The sequence below is a fragment of the Oxyura jamaicensis genome, chromosome 18, assembly GCF_011077185.1.
Source record: "Oxyura jamaicensis isolate SHBP4307 breed ruddy duck chromosome 18, BPBGC_Ojam_1.0, whole genome shotgun sequence".
In the NCBI taxonomy this organism is placed as follows: Eukaryota; Metazoa; Chordata; class Aves; order Anseriformes; family Anatidae; genus Oxyura; species Oxyura jamaicensis.
Window position 1 is genome coordinate 10307383 of NC_048910.1, and position 18560 is coordinate 10325942.

The 18560-nt window shown below is 44.5% G+C and overlaps 1 protein-coding gene across 1 annotated transcript in view; it reads right to left on the reverse strand.

Annotated features, from left to right (window-relative positions):
• Positions 1–16137, reverse strand: part of ABCA5 (ATP binding cassette subfamily A member 5) — a 29210-nt gene extending 13073 nt beyond the window's left edge. The window contains exons 1-20 of the mRNA XM_035342179.1: positions 15960–16137; positions 15441–15554; positions 14485–14689; positions 13245–13403; positions 12925–13022; positions 12352–12581; positions 10715–10856; positions 10018–10206; positions 9526–9673; positions 8498–8666; positions 6858–6916; positions 6220–6330; positions 5826–6001; positions 5412–5531; positions 4502–4640; positions 4253–4343; positions 3927–4066; positions 2347–2466; positions 1146–1347; positions 727–896 (exon numbers count right to left, since the gene is read on the reverse strand). Of these exons, the coding sequence (XP_035198070.1) occupies positions 727–896; positions 1146–1347; positions 2347–2466; positions 3927–4066; positions 4253–4343; positions 4502–4640; positions 5412–5531; positions 5826–6001; positions 6220–6330; positions 6858–6916; positions 8498–8666; positions 9526–9673; positions 10018–10206; positions 10715–10856; positions 12352–12581; positions 12925–13022; positions 13245–13403; positions 14485–14689; positions 15441–15545 (2773 nt within the window). The 5' untranslated portion in view covers positions 15546–15554; positions 15960–16137. The remainder of the gene's footprint in view (positions 1–726; positions 897–1145; positions 1348–2346; positions 2467–3926; positions 4067–4252; positions 4344–4501; positions 4641–5411; positions 5532–5825; positions 6002–6219; positions 6331–6857; positions 6917–8497; positions 8667–9525; positions 9674–10017; positions 10207–10714; positions 10857–12351; positions 12582–12924; positions 13023–13244; positions 13404–14484; positions 14690–15440; positions 15555–15959) is intronic.
• Positions 16138–18560: the final 2423 nt, after the last annotated feature.

Here is an 18560-nt window from a genome sequence, read left to right on the forward strand (position 1 = left end):
TTTTCTCCCTGATCTAACCCTACGATAGCGACCACCCTTTCATTACACGTGCCCGCTAAGGAGAGTCCTCTGCTGTTCTGAGCACCGCAGATGTTTTTGTCTCTGCTTCCCTCTCTCTCCACAGCCTCCCCAGAGCTCAGGAAACACTCGGTTATTTTATACAGTTAAGTCGCACAGGCCAAATGCAACAGTTGGAAGCAGAGGTGCCAAGGAGCATCATCAGGTTACCCAGCGTTTCAGCTGCACAGAGAATTAGCTAACAGACAGAAATCAGAGGCGCTTTGATGCAGTATCTGGAGGACTGAAGGCATATTATGTACAAATTCCTGAAGGCTCAAAAAGATGTTTGTTTCTGCTGCCCAGATTGCTGCTAGCCACTCTGAAAACATCTCAAGTTGAAACAGAAAGGAATTTTACAAAGTGCTTTGTAGCAGGATTTTAATGTTAATGTATCCGAGTGTCTCTGTGCCCACCTCCTTCACACGGATCGTCTGTGCAGGGAGCACAGCAGCACCACACATGGGAGGAGGAGGAAGATGTCTGAAGTGAACCCTACGACATGGAGGATTCTCACTCTCTACCACGTCTGGCCCCTTGGAGATGCTTGATTCATTTCAAGGAAAGTTGTTCCAAACTCAAAATGTTGCATCCCCCATCCTGCACCTTCCCCTTCCCTGCCCCAAGGGATGCAGCAGCCTGCCCTGCAGAGCCCCTTCCCTCTCCTACCTGTGGAGTTCTGCAGCAGCAGCCGACTCCTGTACTTGTGATATTCCTCCCCAGGCTTCAGCAAGTACAAGTCCGGGGAGAGTCTGACAGGAGCTATTGAATTTTTGATGTAGTGGTGCGTGAGGAACAACAAAATCTGAACTACAAGGAAAATCAGAAAAAGCAACAACCTGAAAGAAAGAAAACGCTTGGTTTTATTACAATTCAGCAAACGCAGGCCCAGTTTATGTGCACGTCAGTTAAAACAACATCTCCCTCACCCCAAAATGCAGCTATTCAACAGCAACGAATAGCCTCACACTTGGTTATATTTGAATGTAACTACAAACAATAATTAAATTGCATCCTGCCACTTCTCTGGTGTCATTCAAACAGGTTTTGAGATTTTTGTATACAGACCAGAAAGCCTCAATACTTACATCACTCTGACACATTTATTTTCTCGCCTGAGACTAAGGAAGTGAACTTTTGCTATGGTGGAAACCTGCTTCTTCCACAGGGCTGCGTGGCTCATCGGGGGCGACCTGGTCTCCGAGAGCATCAGGAGGCTCTGCTCCATGTCGTCGAGTGACTTTGTGTCCGCCTCCTCCTGCATTTGTTGGGAATTAAACACGCTGTAATCTGGAACAGAAGAGAGTAAAAGGGCATGGATTGGACTGCTCTGACAGGGCTACATGGTTTGAGACCGTAGGCTTGGAGGAAGCTTTGCTGCAGTCGATTCTTGGCCCCTGCTATTGAGAAACCAGCTTGTCCCACCCGGGGCTCTCAATCTAGCCCCAAGTTCAATGATACTAATGTACCCCAAAGCACACAGATCAGACTCTGAAGGCAGATGATACAGATTTCTTCCCTGGGGAGAACAAAACCGATAGTCTACAAAAACTCAGTCGGTGCAGCCTTGCCCCAGCTCCACTACATCAGCACAGGCACATACCTGCATTACTCAGCCTCAGCACACTCAGCTGTTAAACCCCCTTACACCCACTTAAAAACTTCGCAGCATGGATAGTTTACTACTCTGCATTGCAAAAAGCTCTAAGAAGATAAAGGCAGCTTCAGCCCTTCACAGCTGACATCAGAAGATCCGATCAGCTCTGGAGTAACAGTCAGCAGTCCCAGCTTTTCATCTGGATGAAATTTAAAGGAAGGGGAGAAAGACAAGCTCAGCTTCAGCCTTAGGTGTAGGCTACTAATATTATGGCTCAGCTAGAGGGCTGGAAATAAGTTTTATATCATGAATTTTTTGAAAGCAAGCTCCATGAGGTAAATGGAGCACATTATAATAAGATAGACATAAGAAGTGCAGCTGTGAAGCAAAGAAGTGAGATGTAAGTACACTGTATGAAAATTAAATCGCTGCAGAGACAGCCAGGAAAAACCTTTTCTTTTGATCCTCCCAGAATTTCTCCCCACCCAGCCCACTGCTTGTGTGTGTTTTTCCTGATAAATATTTCAAAAACCTGGGATAATGTGAGGCCTGAGGAGCCCTGTGCTGCCAGACACAGCGCTCCGCGAAGGGTTTTAATTCTTACCTCCACAGCAAACCTCCTAGCAACATCTACTGTACCTCGTACTAAACCAAATACAAGGGAGAACAGGAAACACCATGGGCTGTCCCACCTGCTTGATCAATTTCTGCCTCAACTTCCAGCTTCAGGTAGACATCCTCCAGAGTCGTCATGGAAACGCCGTAAGTAATAACGCCCAAATGGGAATGGGTGTCGAGATCAGAAAACAAGCCTGCAGACAGAAGTGAAGCACACTGGTTGGTCTGGGACAGGATTACATTGTCTTCCTGAGAGATCTTCAAGCAAGCCAGAAGCACTCTGCTTCACTAAGGCCTTCAGACCATAGCGTGTAGATGTGGCTACCTCGTCTTGAAGACACAGGTCATGGCACAAGAACCAAGGTGGGGACAGGCTCATTTTAGCACAGCACTTTTCATCCTATGTGGTTAGGTAGGGAAAACGTGGTGTGTGGTGCAAGAAATTAGCATCCTCTTGAGCTCAGAACTGTCTCCTGGCTGGCTCCAAGACCCCCTCTCCTGGGCACAACACTGCAGGACAGCTCATCTCACCTAGATCCGTGCCCAAGCACCAAGAGATTTTACCAAAAAAAACACTGAATAATTGCACATTCAAAAAAAAAAAAAAAAAGTCACCCAGATCTGTAAAGTCAGCTTAATTAGGCAGGGGATCCTGGATGACATGCTTAGCATGGAGAACAAAATTATGTTCACAGAGAGAGTGCTTATTAGTGCCTCAGGGTAAAAACCACTACCAGGCTCTTGCCAGTTATATGAAGCGAAGCACTTGACAAAACAAGGAACTTCAGAGCCAATGGCACACTGAAGGTAAACCCAAACTCATAAAATGGGAAGAGCTGCTGGACACCCAACAACGCTGGACAGGTCTCCCCCAGTTGCTCCTGCCTCCGTTGCAGATGCGCATCCTAACTTCAGCTTCTCCTTACAACAGTTTGGGGGGAATTGAATCAATCTTGCATAAAGACGCTTCTTTTTCAAAAGTATGCACAGTGACTGCTAAAGGTAAAGCTAATAAATTATTAACTGGTTAAATGTAACGGGAAAAGGGCATTTATGAAATATGAGCTGCAATCACATCCATATTGATTCCCCTTCAGCTTTTCCAATAGTGAAAAGGGCACACTGTTTCTTCCATTTTCTGCTGGGAAACAAACAAGGAGCGCTGTGTACAATTAAATTCAGATAATTGCTGCCATCTAGTGAAACTAACACATTTGTTCCACACTCTCTCACCAGTGAATTTTAGCGCAGGGCCACAATGCTCTTTGTGGCTCACAACAAGGGGGATTATTGTAGGACTTTTTGGCTTCCTGCTAGAGGCCTGCTCTGGTCACTGAAATGCTCTGCAGTAAGAAGATGCTTGTGCCAGACAACAGGACTCTTGGACAACAGGGTCCTTTCACATTTCTGCTACAGGAATCTCCCCAGCATCTGCACCACTGCCCCTTGAGGAACGCAACAAGGTCCTCACTCGCCTGAGGAGCTGATGAGAGCTAAAGCAAAGATCTTGCTGACTGATCTTGAGCCAAACCACAGCCCAACAAGGAGCATGTATAAATGCACAAATGCAGAAAGGACAGTTTGACAAGTACTGCAGGCTACAGCCATGCTTGATGGATTTCCCTCCGACGGCCATCCCACCCCGCACCAATACCTGCGAACTTGTCCATGTCCTTGAGCGGCAGGGTGTACACGAGCTGCTGGTCGGTCTCTTGGAGCAGGCTGGCTGTGGGTACGTGCTGTCTGATCAGCGAGGTTGTAGCTTCTGTGTTGCAATAGGCATCAATGTGCATGCTATGAAAACACACAAGAAATTGGTTTTTAAAAGGCAGCTTTTGTCCTGATGCCTAGATCCAAAATATTAGCCTTCAGAGCACCAAGCATTCGGAAGATGATAAGAGGTTCCTTCTTGGGGTGGGGGTGCTGTCTTACTGATATGCATAGAAAACAAAGACAGATGAAGTCACACAAAAAGAATACCTCAAGCGGTAGCCAATTCCCCATTTGGTTTTCAGAAACAGAGAAGATCCAAGGCATTTTAACATCCCTTGAGAAATCACAGCTTTACGATCTAGAAACAGAAATCAAGAAGGCCTTTTGAGCAAGAGGACCGCCAACAGGCTCCAGAACCCAGGTAAGCTAGTAACATTGCCTCCCTGGCTGCAGAAGCACCACTCAGGGCTTAGTAACACAACCATCGCTTGCGGATGGGACCGCAGCAGTGCTCACCAGCAAGGATATCTGCCTCGTCCATGAAGTGAGTGCTGAAAACCGTCACGCGATTCGCTTTTCTGTTTTTCAGGAGGTTCCAGACGATGTGCCGCGAACACGGATCCATGCCTGCAGTCGGCTCATCCAGCAGCAAAACCTTTGTGCAAAAGAAGTGTTTGCAAAGCCGTATCTGTGTGCAAGGTGAGGCCTCAGAAATACTATCTAAATGACAGACACAGGTTTTTGGTTTGAAGCCTGCTAGTTATTTGCTCAAAACACACAGGAGACATCACATCTTCGCTTTGTTTTGAATAAACATATCTGCTGCTGTGACAAATGGAAAAATCATTCAGTACGTTAATGCCATAATCTGTTTTTCTATTTCAACTGCAATTACATTTAGCTATGCATTGACTCTGTCTATTAAGGAATGCTTAAATATATGCTTTTAAAATCCCAGTGAAGTGTTAGATGTATCCTTTTTTAATACCTATCTAAAAACAGCCCCAGTTCCTACAGGGCAGAAATAACAGGTTTGTAACAGAAGAGAGCTCTGTGGCTCTGCTCCCAAGCCAAGGGCTCATGCTGCTTGCAGGGAAAGTCTTGCTCAGCTTCACTGTTAGGGGCTAAACACTACCTGCCAGGAACAATATAAAGCTTCTCAGTTCTTTATTTCATAAAGAGATCAAATCCACTGCTACTACCATCACCCAAGGCATTAACACCTTCAAGCATGGAGATTGGACTACTGAACCAAAATTACTTCAATTGTTTAAAACTAAAAATAAGGGGGAAAAAAAAGTAACGGTTGCTCACAGTATCAACTTATGCATCTTAAATGTTAAATGCATTAGTTGGTTTGGACAAGAGACATCATCACTTAGGTATGTTAGTAACACAAAGCTGGGAGCGCTTCTGTCACCCTCACCTTTGGGTTCCCAAGGACAGCAACTCCAACCGACAGCCGCCTCTTCTGCCCCCCACTTAACTTCTTCGCTTGATTGTCTTTGATAGGCTGCATATCCAGATCCAACAACACCTTCTGCACCTTTAAACGTAAGAAACAGATTTATTATTTTTTTAAAAAGGCTATTTTAAACCAGATTGCAATTTTTAGCATTCAAATTAATGCTAAGACTTATATATTTCGTATGCATTTTAGTTTCCTACAAACAAAAACAAATAGTTCATCCTTGTGAAAATGTCTGCCTGTACTCTGCCTCCATCTGCTGTACTGTAAAGTAATATTCCCCTCCAAACCTGCCTCAGGAAGCATCTGAGCAACGTAGGGTTATAGGTTAAAAATGGACATATAAGACTGTGTTGTGTCCAAGTGGCTTACCTCTTGTATCAAGTCATTCTGAGGTATTCCTTTAATCGCAGCAAACAGGGAGAGATTCTCCTCCACGGTTAATATGTCGAAGTGGATATCAGACTGAGGGCACACGCCTGCTATTCGCCGCACTTCAAGCATTTCATCAATTTCAGAGACTCGGTGCCCGTAGACAGAGACAAACCCTGAAAAAAGCCCAAAACAATCAACTTATATTTTTTTGCTTTCTTTTATAGGCAGCCAGAAAGCTGGCTAGCCTGGGTAGTTAAAGAGGGGCGTGAATTTCAAGTGGACTCTTTCAGAAATTATCCAGAAAAAAAGTTGGTGCATCTTGAGATAATCAGAAGGGATAACGGTTTTCAAAAGCAGGGTGGCCAAAGCTCCCGGCAGCAGGAAGCCTCACCATCCGTCGGTGGACACAGCCCACAGAGGATGTTCATCAGCGTCGTCTTCCCAGTCCCGCTGTGCCCGAGCAGAGCTGTGATCTGGCCTTCGTAGATGTCGAAGGACAAGTCTAGCCAATGAGGTGGACAAGAGAGAGAGGAGAGGTCGGTGATGAGCTTGTGGCACCCTGAGTGGGTTTGTGCCAGAGAGATGAACTCAAAAAATGACATATGGGGTAAGCCTTGCGCTCCGCTGGGAGGAACACCTGGCCTCTGTGCTGTGCTGTGGCCTACCAGCGGGGTGGCTGCAGCCATGAGTGGCATGGGGCTTCGCGTCATGGGGCAAGGAGAGGGCCGGGGAGATGGGGCAGGCACATCGTGCCGCCTGACGACAGGGAAGGAGGAGAAGTGACAGGGACGGTGTCACCAGGCTTTCTTTAGTAAGGGAAGAGCTCCTCTACTGGGGCACCGGTTTAGAGATCACTGCCAAAGCGGTGAGAGAAGGCACACACAAGCGCATCCGGCATTCATGCTCAAGTCCCACCCCGGTAAAAGAAACCCAAAAGCTCAAGCTGAAACACAAAAAAATCACTCAACAATCCAGCTACTACTGCTCCTCTGCATCTGATAAGCAGCTTAAAAGCTAAAATGTTCTTACTTCTGAGAGCCTCCACAGTTTCCCCCTTTTTCCTGAATGTTTTCTGAACACAGCTGATTCTGAAAGAAGACATGTCATTTTATAAGCTATTTTAGGATCTTTATATGTCATTTTGAATGTTCAACACACTGCAACAGTCACAGCAAGATGACTGTGCTAAAGTGGCACAAAACACATCTACGAGCCATAGAGGCAATGCAAGAGACAGGACATCCTGCCACAGAACTTAATCATCTCCACCCTGGTATCAGAAAACTTTTTCTTGTTGCCTTCTTAGGCATTTCCTATGATGACAGACTGAATTATTTCACGTCTGTGTTTCTTTCACACAGTAGAATAATGCACTAGAGGCTTCCCAAGTTAGAGAAGGGCACGGCTACTCCCCAGTAAATTCACAATCTGACAGAAGATTCAACAGACACAATGTGGAAAAGACATATTAGTACGACAAGACTCCAAAGACACGATTACTGGCAGTTCTCCATCAAAATTAAGCAAAAGAAAACAGGTATTTTCTCTCTGAGAGGTAAAAGCCTTCCTTCAAGCCCTACTGCATTTCAAAACAAAAAAACAATACCATCAAAACCAACCACCAGTTTACCTGAAGGCACAACATAAAGGATGGGTTTTGGAAGCCTGACCACCTTGCAAATGAGGTCGGGAAGGAAATTACAAGTATGAAAAATGGGATGAGGAACAGGGTACGAAAGACAACAAAACCTGTATGTTCAAAGACAATGGGAGAATGATGGCGAGCTGGTAGAGAGACACTATGGAAAGAGTCCAGGAAGGATGAATAAGGCAAAAAATGACCACAGCATCCTCATGTGAACATTTCCATTAAAACTTCAACCCATGACAGACACCCAAAGAGACATGGACAGCATGGACAGCAAGACTCATTCTAGTCACTAAGCTCAAATACTCATTTGAGACTAGTGGCGCCATAAAAGAGGAGTGAAAACAGAGTTTCTCAGCTCACATGAGGCTATGCATTTGGACAGTGATGAAAACAAAAACAAAAGGGAAGATTCACAAAATAATATCTGAGAAACACTAAAAACACAAGACAGTCCGGGTGCAAGACAACAGGCAATGCAAAATGAAGAGTGAATGATGAGACTAAGCACATCTATTTTGCAGTTTTGTTTTACCCTCTTGCCAATGACTGCTAGGTAAAACCACCATGAAGTTCCCCTCTTGTCTATGGAGAACATAACAGCCTTCACAGAAACCTAGAATTCAGCTCTCTCTCCTCAAATGTGCGTTACCAGAAAATAAACTCTCCCAGCAGAGTAGGCGTTTCAGCATCTGCAATCACTTACGCCTCTCGCGGCCTCAGTGAGGCTGAAGGAATGGAAAACCGGCCGTTTTTGAGAGGACTCCAGCTGAAGGAATACAATACACAAACAAACCCTTTCTTTAAGCCCAGTGATTTACCCTTGGAGAGCATCCATATAGTTGATGGTGGGGCTTCACTGAATATGGAAACTTTCTGTGCTGCGTGTGCGGAGAACTCTCTGCAGTGCATACCATATGCTATTTGAATCAGCAGATCAGCAGAAGTAGTTTTGAAATTACACATTAAACATTAGAGACTCAGGTGATCTGCTAAACTGCACGTGGGGCAGGAATCATACCTGATGGCTTCCTTTCCCTGAAATTCGGAAGGCACAGGTTCAACCATCTCACTGCAACTTAAATTGCCATTGATGCTGCTCTCGTACAGTTCCTTGTAATTTTTTCTGTGCTTTGACCAGAACGATGGCTTCATAAAGAAAAATGATGATCGGCGTAGTCCAAACTCCCCTAGGTAATACAGGAAAAAAGAAAACTTCTTAACAATAACTGTAAATATTCCTCAGCTTTTGGGATTTGGCTATAAAAGCTATGAACTATCCTGCTAAAAGTTTAGGAGCCAGCCCACATCCAAATTCTGGAGGGACTTCACCAGCCAAGTTTACATTATCTGTATTTAAGCCATGATTTCCATCAGTGCTGCTAGCAGGTCCTGGATTTGTTAAGTATTTAAATAGATGTGCAAATCTCTTTTTATCTGAGAAAAATCTCCAGCACTGAAGGTACGGTAACTTAACTTCATGCACTAGAAAGCAATGGAGATCACAGGCAAAGACAGCGGAAGGGCTTAACACAGGCATTAGTCACATGAGGAACAACTTCATTCTATGTTTCATGTTCAATTACTGCTGTCACAAGGAAAGGTCTGGAACAGGCAAAGTGGTCTTTATTTTTTTTTATCCCGTTAGAATAAATTGCAAAGGCTGAGACCCAAGCTAGCCTATTAAGGAAGCCTTTTAGAAAGATGGAGACAAGGTTTAGCTGACATACTTAAAGACCATCAATTCTAAGCATGCTAATACTCCCTCCTTCCGTCTCCCAGTTTTCACAGAATATAAATTACTTCAGCTAAAAGTATCCCAAGTCACTGTTTAAACTTTACTTGCAAAGAACAGCACCATCTCCTTTCTCCACAGCTAGAATCAAGCCAAACTGCACACAAACAGTGCGGAATGCAGTGGGCAGGAGTAAAGGACCCAAGACTTCAGAAATGCCACCCAGCTCCACCAGAGGTTTCAACCCGAGGGCTCAGTACTTTGGGAATTCATGACATTAGCACAGTTCAGTTCAATTTCTCCCATGAACATACCTGGAATAACCTGATCAAGGTAGACAGCTACAAGCAGATAAAATATGCTATCCAGAACCAGTAAGATAAGTGAGATAAAGAGTGGGTAAGGACCGTGACTTAGATTTGAGAATGTTGCACCATCTTCATAATCTTCCAGATGCATGACCTGCCAACAAACATGCATGGACCGAGATGTTACACGCCCACATCGTACCAGCTTGGCAAGGCACCACAAGAAGGGTGCAGAATGTAGCAACAGAAAAAAAAAAAAAGTGACTAAGATCTCAGCAACCAACATAAAGTTGCTTGATGGTGCACTGGATTTTACTAGATATTAGAATTGCCACGGGAAGCTATTAAGACATGCATTTTTCCCAACCATCTGCTTATTAAATGAATAGGTAAAAAAAAAAAATCAACTATTTAAGAATATTTCTATCTCTACCTATTGAAAATGATGCAAGACAAATGACTGCTATGAAGCTGCAGTCCGAGCAGAAGATCCTTTACCTGTGCGACACCAATCAAGAAGCTGCACTGGCACAGGGGGCTGAGAACCCACACGAAAGACTTGGGGAAGTCTTCCAGCAGGACGATATTCAGGCCCACAAATCCAAAAGCCAGCGTGGCCAAGAACTCAACTATACCCACGTGCTTTGACTTTTTAAATAGAGGTGTCAACATAAGTGCAAAGAATACCTAAGAACAGGTCAAAAAAGAAAGGAGCAATATGTTAAAAAAATATATTAATACAAGGTATAGAAAATAAAATTAGAAAGACCATAGCTTCATTTTGCTTCTGCTAATCAAATAATTTTCCTGGTATAGTCACTACAACATTTACCCAAGTTCCTTTAAAAACTGACCATCATGACCAATAGATTTCCCAAAGATGCCAAGTGATGGCACAGAAAAAAACTGAAATAAGAGAAATAAGGAGCCACACTTCTGAGTGTGTGTACATTCCAGTTAGTAATCCCTTTTTTTTAAGTGACAGATCGTAAGCAACCAATGCAAAAATATTTGTTTATGAACTCAGCCATGCAATTTGTTGTAGAAATCAATTATCTATTAACTAGGACTTTAACATTACACTTGCCCTAAGGAAGTGACATTTGTTCCAGACTGTTTAGTAGAGAGAACAAGATCAGAGGGGATAAAACCTGTGGATGGGATGGCCGAATTCAGCAGGACCAGGCATACTTACTGAAGAGATGCCATACAGGAAAAAAAGGAGAAATATCACAAAGGCACTGCTCTGGGGAAAGAGAGATGAGGCCGTTGCAATCACCGCCATGAGAATGGACATGACAAAGATCAGACTCGTGTACAGAAGCACCCAGGAAAGCCTATGAGCAAGAGGGGAAAAAAGGAACAGAAAGCAGTGAATGAATTCACAGCCTGAACTACTCACATGCAAAGCCAGCTAAAACTACAATTCTTTCACATTCCGGGAAGCTGCACCACAGGCCAGGCTTGCAACAAAACAAGAGCCCCTAAATGAAAAGGGCTCTTGTAAATGTCCCTAGGACTGTTCTGAGCATCAGGACACAGACATCAGCACCCGCTGCTTCCAAAAGATGAACAATTGGATGATTCATGATTTTTAGTTTTTTTTTTTTTTTTTTTTTTTTGAACTTGCATGATTAATTTCCTAGTTTAACCAAAAGAGGGTAACTGAGCAGTAGGTTTCAATAATTAAAGAAATTCTATTTAAAATTTAACACACTAGTCATTCCAGTAGCTGCGGCAGGTAATAAAATCCTTCCCTTTTTGACAGCGGTATTGCAAGGCTGTGAGCAACTCTGGCCTCAGCAAACAGATGCAGTTTGTACGCAGGCAGTAAAAATAATACATTTCCTCCCAAACACGTTTCTGATTTTTGTTTCCAGTAGCCTACGGAAGCTGCATTACCAGATCACACCCATTTCACCCAGGGAGTCCCTGAAGCAGAAAGGTAAAACACTTTTCTCAACACCCGCAGTGCTCAAGTGCGACACGTGTAGCCTGCTACCGCAGCCAACCAGCACGGCCACAAAGGATCTGACCCGTGGGAAATGAGGTTTGTCACCAAGGAGGCACCGCAGAAAAACAGAACTGAACGTCAGGAAAGGGCTTTGGTACAGGAACACAACAAAAACAACCGGGAGGAAAAAAAGACAGCCGCAGCTGGCTGTTATGGTGCAGCGGGGCATGATGCTAAACCGCTGTAGGCAACTGCTGGGAAGCAGAAAGCTAACCCCTCTTTATCACTACAATTATCAATGTTTTTGAATTAGTACGTCCTCTTATTTGGAAAAAAAAAAAAAAAAAAAAAAAAGCCAACTTCTTTGTGCTGCGTAGGACAATTTTTCTCACAGTAAGAAAGCAAATTAAAACTTGTTGTTTAGACTGCTCTTCGTGGCACGTTAAAATTATAGAGTTAGATTGGCTTAATTATGTGTTGGGGAAATGCTGCTGATAGGCTCTGAAGAAAGACTGCGTGTTACCTGTTGATCCTCCAGGAAAGGAGTTACTGAGCCAAAGTGCTGACAACGATAAAAGCAAACTACATAAAAACACCATGCTGCAACTCCTTTAATCCCTCCAAATCTGGCGCTACTTGGTATGGACAAATGTGGCTGCATTACTCTGGTATTTATTTACTGAAACATTCCTGTTTTTATGATACCGTATCTCTATGTAAGACTTTGCAGAGCACCTCACCTTTAAGCTGCTGCAATATTAATTTGATTAAGTGAATACAATTGGTAAACTGAGGATAGGATAGCAGGAGTTTTACCAAAAAGTGTTATTTTTTGTATTTCTTCTTTAAAGAATGGTCTATACCAAATACTCACGTACCAAAAGGCAGTATCATGAAGTCCCAATATTTTTAAGAATTCTTTTAGCTTCCTCTCCTTTTCTGCCACAATATGAATTGCCAAATAATATCCAAATGGCGAGAAAGCAATTACTAGGTAAATTAAAATGATGGCGCGAGGAAAGTTGTCGATTTCCACCACAGCAGCCTCTCCCATAACTGTTGCTCTCGTCAGTTCCAGCTGCTCCCAAACAGATTGATTGGTCCTCAACTGCGAGGAAAAGGAAAAGCTGTTTTAATGCTGTGGTTTGTTTCACAACCCTGCTCTGAGGCACTCACAGGTGCCTGCCGCCAAGCCCTGCAGTTAAGGCCCGTTCTGATGGATTGGGGTCATCTGGACACAAGGACAAACACCGGTGTTATTCAGCTGGACAAGAACATTTCTGTATAAAATATGGCAAAACACGTGAAGCAGTCTGCCAGCTCATTGGATTCAAGCTAATTTTCAGAATGGCGTTGTACAGTTAATATACAACGTCACAAAACCACCCAGGACCAGGCAGCTCATGGAGCCGAACCCCAGCGGTTTCGTCGCGTTGTCTGTTTGGACTGACCTGTATAATTGCCGCATCGATGCAGGCTTGCAGAGCCGTAAATCCCGAGCTCCAGTACGTCACCGATTCGCAACCCTTCCGCAGGTTGGAGCAACTGGCTGCAGAATAAGCACGGCGTTTTGAAGAGCAAGCAGCTGGACTTGCAGCTGCCCCAGCCCCAACATAAAGATGGTGCAGCTTGAGGCCACACCTTGTAAGAGGTGGGAACAACTTCAGAAAATGACATACACACACACACACAATCAATTCAACAGAGAAAAATAGGGTCTGATTTCCCATTTCATCCCCTTATGAAGTATGTATAAGGGTGGCATGTTTACCTCTTGATTCCGTGTACACAGAAGTCATAGCCACCGTATCGGGGAACCTCAGCTGGTAGGACATGGCATCGTTGAACACGACGCCCACAAAGTTCGAGGGTTTGAAAGCACTGGCCTCCTGCAGCTCCTCTTCGCTTAAATATTCCTCCGTGATGATGCCTGTGAGATGGAAGAAATTACCGTGTTGACTTAGGTAATGGTGCAACAGGAAGAAAATGTGCAACGCTGTTTATTTAAAAAAAAAAAAGCCATGCTAATCATTAATGATTTATTTGGTTTGGGGTATATATAGAACTGTATTTTTGTCCTAGTTAAGGAAGAGTTTTCCTGAACAGGAACCTGCAAGACTGTAGCTCAGTGCTGGGGTAGGCAATTCAAAGGAAAATACGAATTCTACTTTTTAAGGCTCCCGAGTCTTCCCTTCAATTCTTTTTGTCCTCAGGTACCACCGTGTTTCAAGAAGGGCAGATTAACTGGGGCAGAGAGCTACGTGCAAGACAAGAGGGTATTTTGCCACTGACTTCAGCAGAGGACTGCATCTCTCCGCGTGCCAAGCACAGCCGCAGTTTTTAAGGGAGATGGACTGTGAAGGCAGAAAGCAGATGAAGATACCCGTAATGAAACGCAGGCATCAGGCTGTGCTGCTTCTTAGCGGTACCTTTGAAGTGTGAATACCACCAGGAAGAGATTGAAAGATACCAAACTAAAAATACATCAGAATGGTTTGGGATGTATCAGTTCCGACTGGATGTGTCAGCTGTGCAAAGCACTTTAAATTTATATATATATATATGTACATTTCAAAATAAAAGGTGAGAGTGTTAATTGGAATCATCATTAACAAAAAGTTGTTTAGATAGCAGCTACAGGATAGAAAACTTAACCTAAAATATCTGCAGAACAGCATAATCTCCTGAATTTGCACTGGGATGTCACGGACAGGTATAACCAGTCCTAGGGTGGCTCAGGAGCTTTTTGCGCTCTGCATTTGGGCCCTCTGAAACCGTTTTTTGCAGCCATAAAACACTCATTGTCTGCAACAGGATGGGAACCACTTGCAGGAGGCAATGCCAGAACATTTGCCAACCAGGCAAAATCTGCCTTCACAGTCTGTTCTCTCTCTGTGATGGAAAAGCAACACTTTTTATCTTATCATTAGCAGCAAGAGCGAGCTCCCTCTCTAAACACAAGCCACAGCGTGAGATACATCCAGAAAAAGCAACTGCTTAGTTCCGAGTACCGTCTTCGAAGTTATCGAAAGCCACCTTCTTCATGATTTCTCGTGCCATTCTGGTGGGTGGCGTGTATCCGACGACAAAATTCACCAGCATGGAGGTGTCCAGGGTACCGAGGTTGGTGTTGGAGATCTCGCCGTACTTCCTGTGCGGATGCATCATGCTCATCAGAATGAGCCAAAACAAGAAGAAGAGTGGGAAAAGGATCTCCTGCACAAAGAAGGAAAAGGCGAGTTCAAACTTCCAAGAGCAGTTGTAGAAACAAGAATTACCAGTAATTTCTCCGAGTTATACAAAGCTTAGAGAAGAGACTGTGGGCTTAGTTACTTGAGTGTAAAGTTCCCTGAATGTTCTCGAAAAGTTCCCTGAATGTCCTCAGTGTAACAATGATTTCAATGCCAAATCCTTCTCTGGCACTGAAGCAGGATTTTAATCGCATGCATTGGTAACTTGAGAAGCCATTTTATGGTACAAAGGGATAATTCTGCATGCTTCAAATATCAGCAAGCTTATGCTCTTTGGAAAGAAACAAAACAACCCACGATCCATTAAACAATTAGCCAAGCATTGTACTGACTCTTGTTCACCTCAAAACTCATCGTACGCATCCCCTATGCAATGGCTAAACAGTTACAACCAAAAAACCTGGAGAGGCCTAGTCCTGCTATCCTGGCCAGTTCTGATCTCTAGGACTGGTGCAAGTGTTTTTGAAAATGCAGCGTGACTGCATTATTAATTCAAGGATATATTCTGCATAATGCCTTGTATTCTTGGGACAAATTACCAGCCAAAGGATCAGGAAATACTTTATGAAAATGTCTATTTCAACCCAAAACTCAGAGCAGACCAGGAAGCTTCAGAAACATTGTAATAAAACTGAGCATTGCCCTGGACTCAGGAACCACTTCAGTGCCGAACAACCGCAGAGGGGCAGGCAGCAGACAGCCAGCACACGGCTCACCTGAACGCTGCTTTTCTTGGTCCTACATTTAACAAGCCAGTTCTTGAACAAGAGAGCTCTGGTTTGCCTCCATACTCCTGCTTCTCTCGGAACATCTGGTGCCATTTTTCAAGTCTTAAGAAAAGAAAAAGGAACACAAAACAAAAGCAAATTAACATGAAGTAACAAGATAATTTAAAAAGCAAAAGCCAGGCAGCTGCATCATTCGGTATCTCTAAAAATGCCCACTAGTGTGTATGCTGGATGCCTGTTACATCAAGAAATTGGTAGCACTTATTTCCAACATGAGAGCTGGGCACATTGGCTGGGGGAGACCTCGGGATGCCATCTGAGTGATCCCCACCCAGAACATAATTATCTCAGAACATAATTCTCGTGTCCAAGATGTGAGCTGAGGGCAGCCAGCCAGACCGACACATCAAAAAACAAGAGACACCTCACCCCAGGCTGTTCGATTTACCGTGAGCAACCCCTTTTACTTCTGGAGTGGATCCAGCACTACTTATTCTCCTAACTTACCTTTTCATTAGGCTGCACTGGTGCTGAATGGAAGCTTTTGGAAAAAAATGAAGGTAGTTGAAGTTGCTCCTCCCGTTCCACCAAGATGTAGCTGGTGAGCAGCTGCCTTTACCCCCAGCAGGCTGCTGTCAGCAGCTCAGGGTCACGGTTCCGTGCACGTCCCTCTCCATCTCCTCACCTGCAGGTAGAAATACAATCGTGAGCTGCTCAGCACCGACAGCAGAACGGGTGCAGGGTTCCACCAGGCCTGATGACTGAGCTGTCACCACCACTTCCAGCTCCACGTATCCCACCTGCTGCAATGCCTACAAGCCACAGGTGAGTGACTGCATCTTTTCTCAACATTTCACCCAAAACACAGTCTTAAATGTTAAGAATTTATCTGCATTCCAGGATTTTTAGCTACCGATGCTTCTCCAACAAGCAGACTCCTGTTTTTGGTGACTGCACGCTGGGAGCAGCTCTGTAGCAGGACATGCTTTCTCTGTTATCTTTTAGACAACACACAGTTTAAGCTTCCTCCCTCAGCAGCATATTAATATTGAAATCTATTTTTGGAGTGCTGGCCTCATCTAACTGAAGAAACACATGAGGTTGCTCAAATGTCAGCACCGCTGCCGTCAGCTCAGCTTGAAACACTCCGAGCAAACTGCTCATACGCGGACAGCAGCATCGGAGCACGCGTAACCGATAAGAAAAGAGGGGTAAAGCCAGCTGCTGGCACCAAACCCACCGCGTGCCCCTTCCTCGGGCTCAGTGCAGGTGGGCTGCAGCAGTGGGGTTGGGGTCCTGCATGGGGCCGTGGCTGTAGCAGGCACCAGTGGCTCAAGGACCTGCAGGAGAGCCGCCGGCACAGCGCTGAAACCGATGCCTTGGAAGGGAGCCCGCCTACCGCCTTGAGTGCTTCCAGTAAAAGCCCAGGGAACCTACTTTAAAAATTAATGTTTCTTTGATTAAAAAAAAAAAAAATGAAATGCTTAAATACCAACTTATGCTAATAACTAATTCTTGTGGGAGAATGCATACAGCATCTCTAGATACCTTCAACCAAAAAATGATGCAAAATGGCGGCGGAGAGTTGTAGAAACAATCCAGAAGAGCAGCTGTCACATATAGGTCATAAAAACCAAAGTGCTTCTTCCCTCTGCTCGCAACACTCTTTGTTAAGTGCCTGGACTTCCACTGTTTGCTCTCAGGAGCAGATTTCAAGAGCACTTACAAGAGGAGAAGCTCCGCTGAGGTCCTTACTGAATGCTACGCGGCTGCATTAAAGCAGCGAACCCTTCCCTCGGTCCCACTTCACTATTTTAATGAAATACAGAAAACTGACAGAGCTGATTTAATCTAATTCAATCACTGAGGCCATTTGCTGCTTCTTTAATTATTTTCTATCCACCAATAAAAAAAGAGAACCCAAACAAACAAACAAACAAAAAAATAGCAATTCCGCATCTTCATTGGAGCGCTTCCATCCTTCAATTTATATCGCTTAGGTTAGAGGGAGAGTTGTTTTAAAAATGCTAATTCATTTCTTGGTACTACATCTGCCATCTCCAAAGAAGCTGGTGAGGCTGCGTAACGCGACTGAGAGCGCCGAGGAACTAGCACTTGAACAGTGAAGAACCACAGCTGGGTGAAAAAGCCTCCCCCAAAAGTCCAGGCAAGGAAAACGAACACGTAAGCTGAATAGGAAAAGAGAAAGGCTGCCAAGACATTTATTTGAGTAAATGCAATAGACAAAATGAAAAGATTCTTAACCTGCAAATGTCCCCATGAATTTAGCCACTTCCCTGTGGCCTTGCGCTGATAGGAGAAGCGGCTGAAACACAACTGCTCGTGGGCATCTCAAGGAAACTACTGCATTCATACTTTAATTCCACACTGCAGATGCTCGTGCTTCTTACAGGGGGAAAAGGACGATCAGCTAACAGGAAGGCTTCCCTCTCTTCCCTAGACATCAACCTCACAATTCTTTTTAAGGGTCAATCTCTATGCTCGACAGCTGCATGTCACATTTGGTTTTGATTTTTTAGATAAAAAAGGGGGAGCCTCAGCCAACTGAGCTGTGGCTCCAGGAAAACAGTCTATCCCTGAACAACAATACCTGCAGAAAGACAAGAGCACAAGATTACAGATCTCGTTGAAAGAAGACAATAGCTTAAATGGTACTTAAGAAAAACTCCAGATGTGCCTTTTACTGGTCTTACGCTATTTCAGCTAAATGCTAAATTTATGCTTATTAAAAATAATAGTAACAAAAAAAGGGGATGAATTTCCTTCCTCACCCGAAGCGCAAGGGAAGCTGTTTCTCGGTGGCGATCCCAAACGCCCCCCACACCCTACACCACACGGCCCCGCTCGAGGGGGGGGGGGGCGCCGCCTGGGGGGGGCCGGCCCCCCCCCGGCCCCTTCCAGAGCGGGTCCCTCGTGGCACGAACAAATGCAGAGCGCCATACACGGTGCGTAATGAAATAAGCAATGCATAATGAAAGAATGCAAAATGAAATAAACACGCCAAAGCATTTACTAGACAGAGATGACGCGCACAGGTGCAGCAAAACTCCTCCTCTTCCTTCCTTTTTTTTTTCTCCCCCCCCCCCT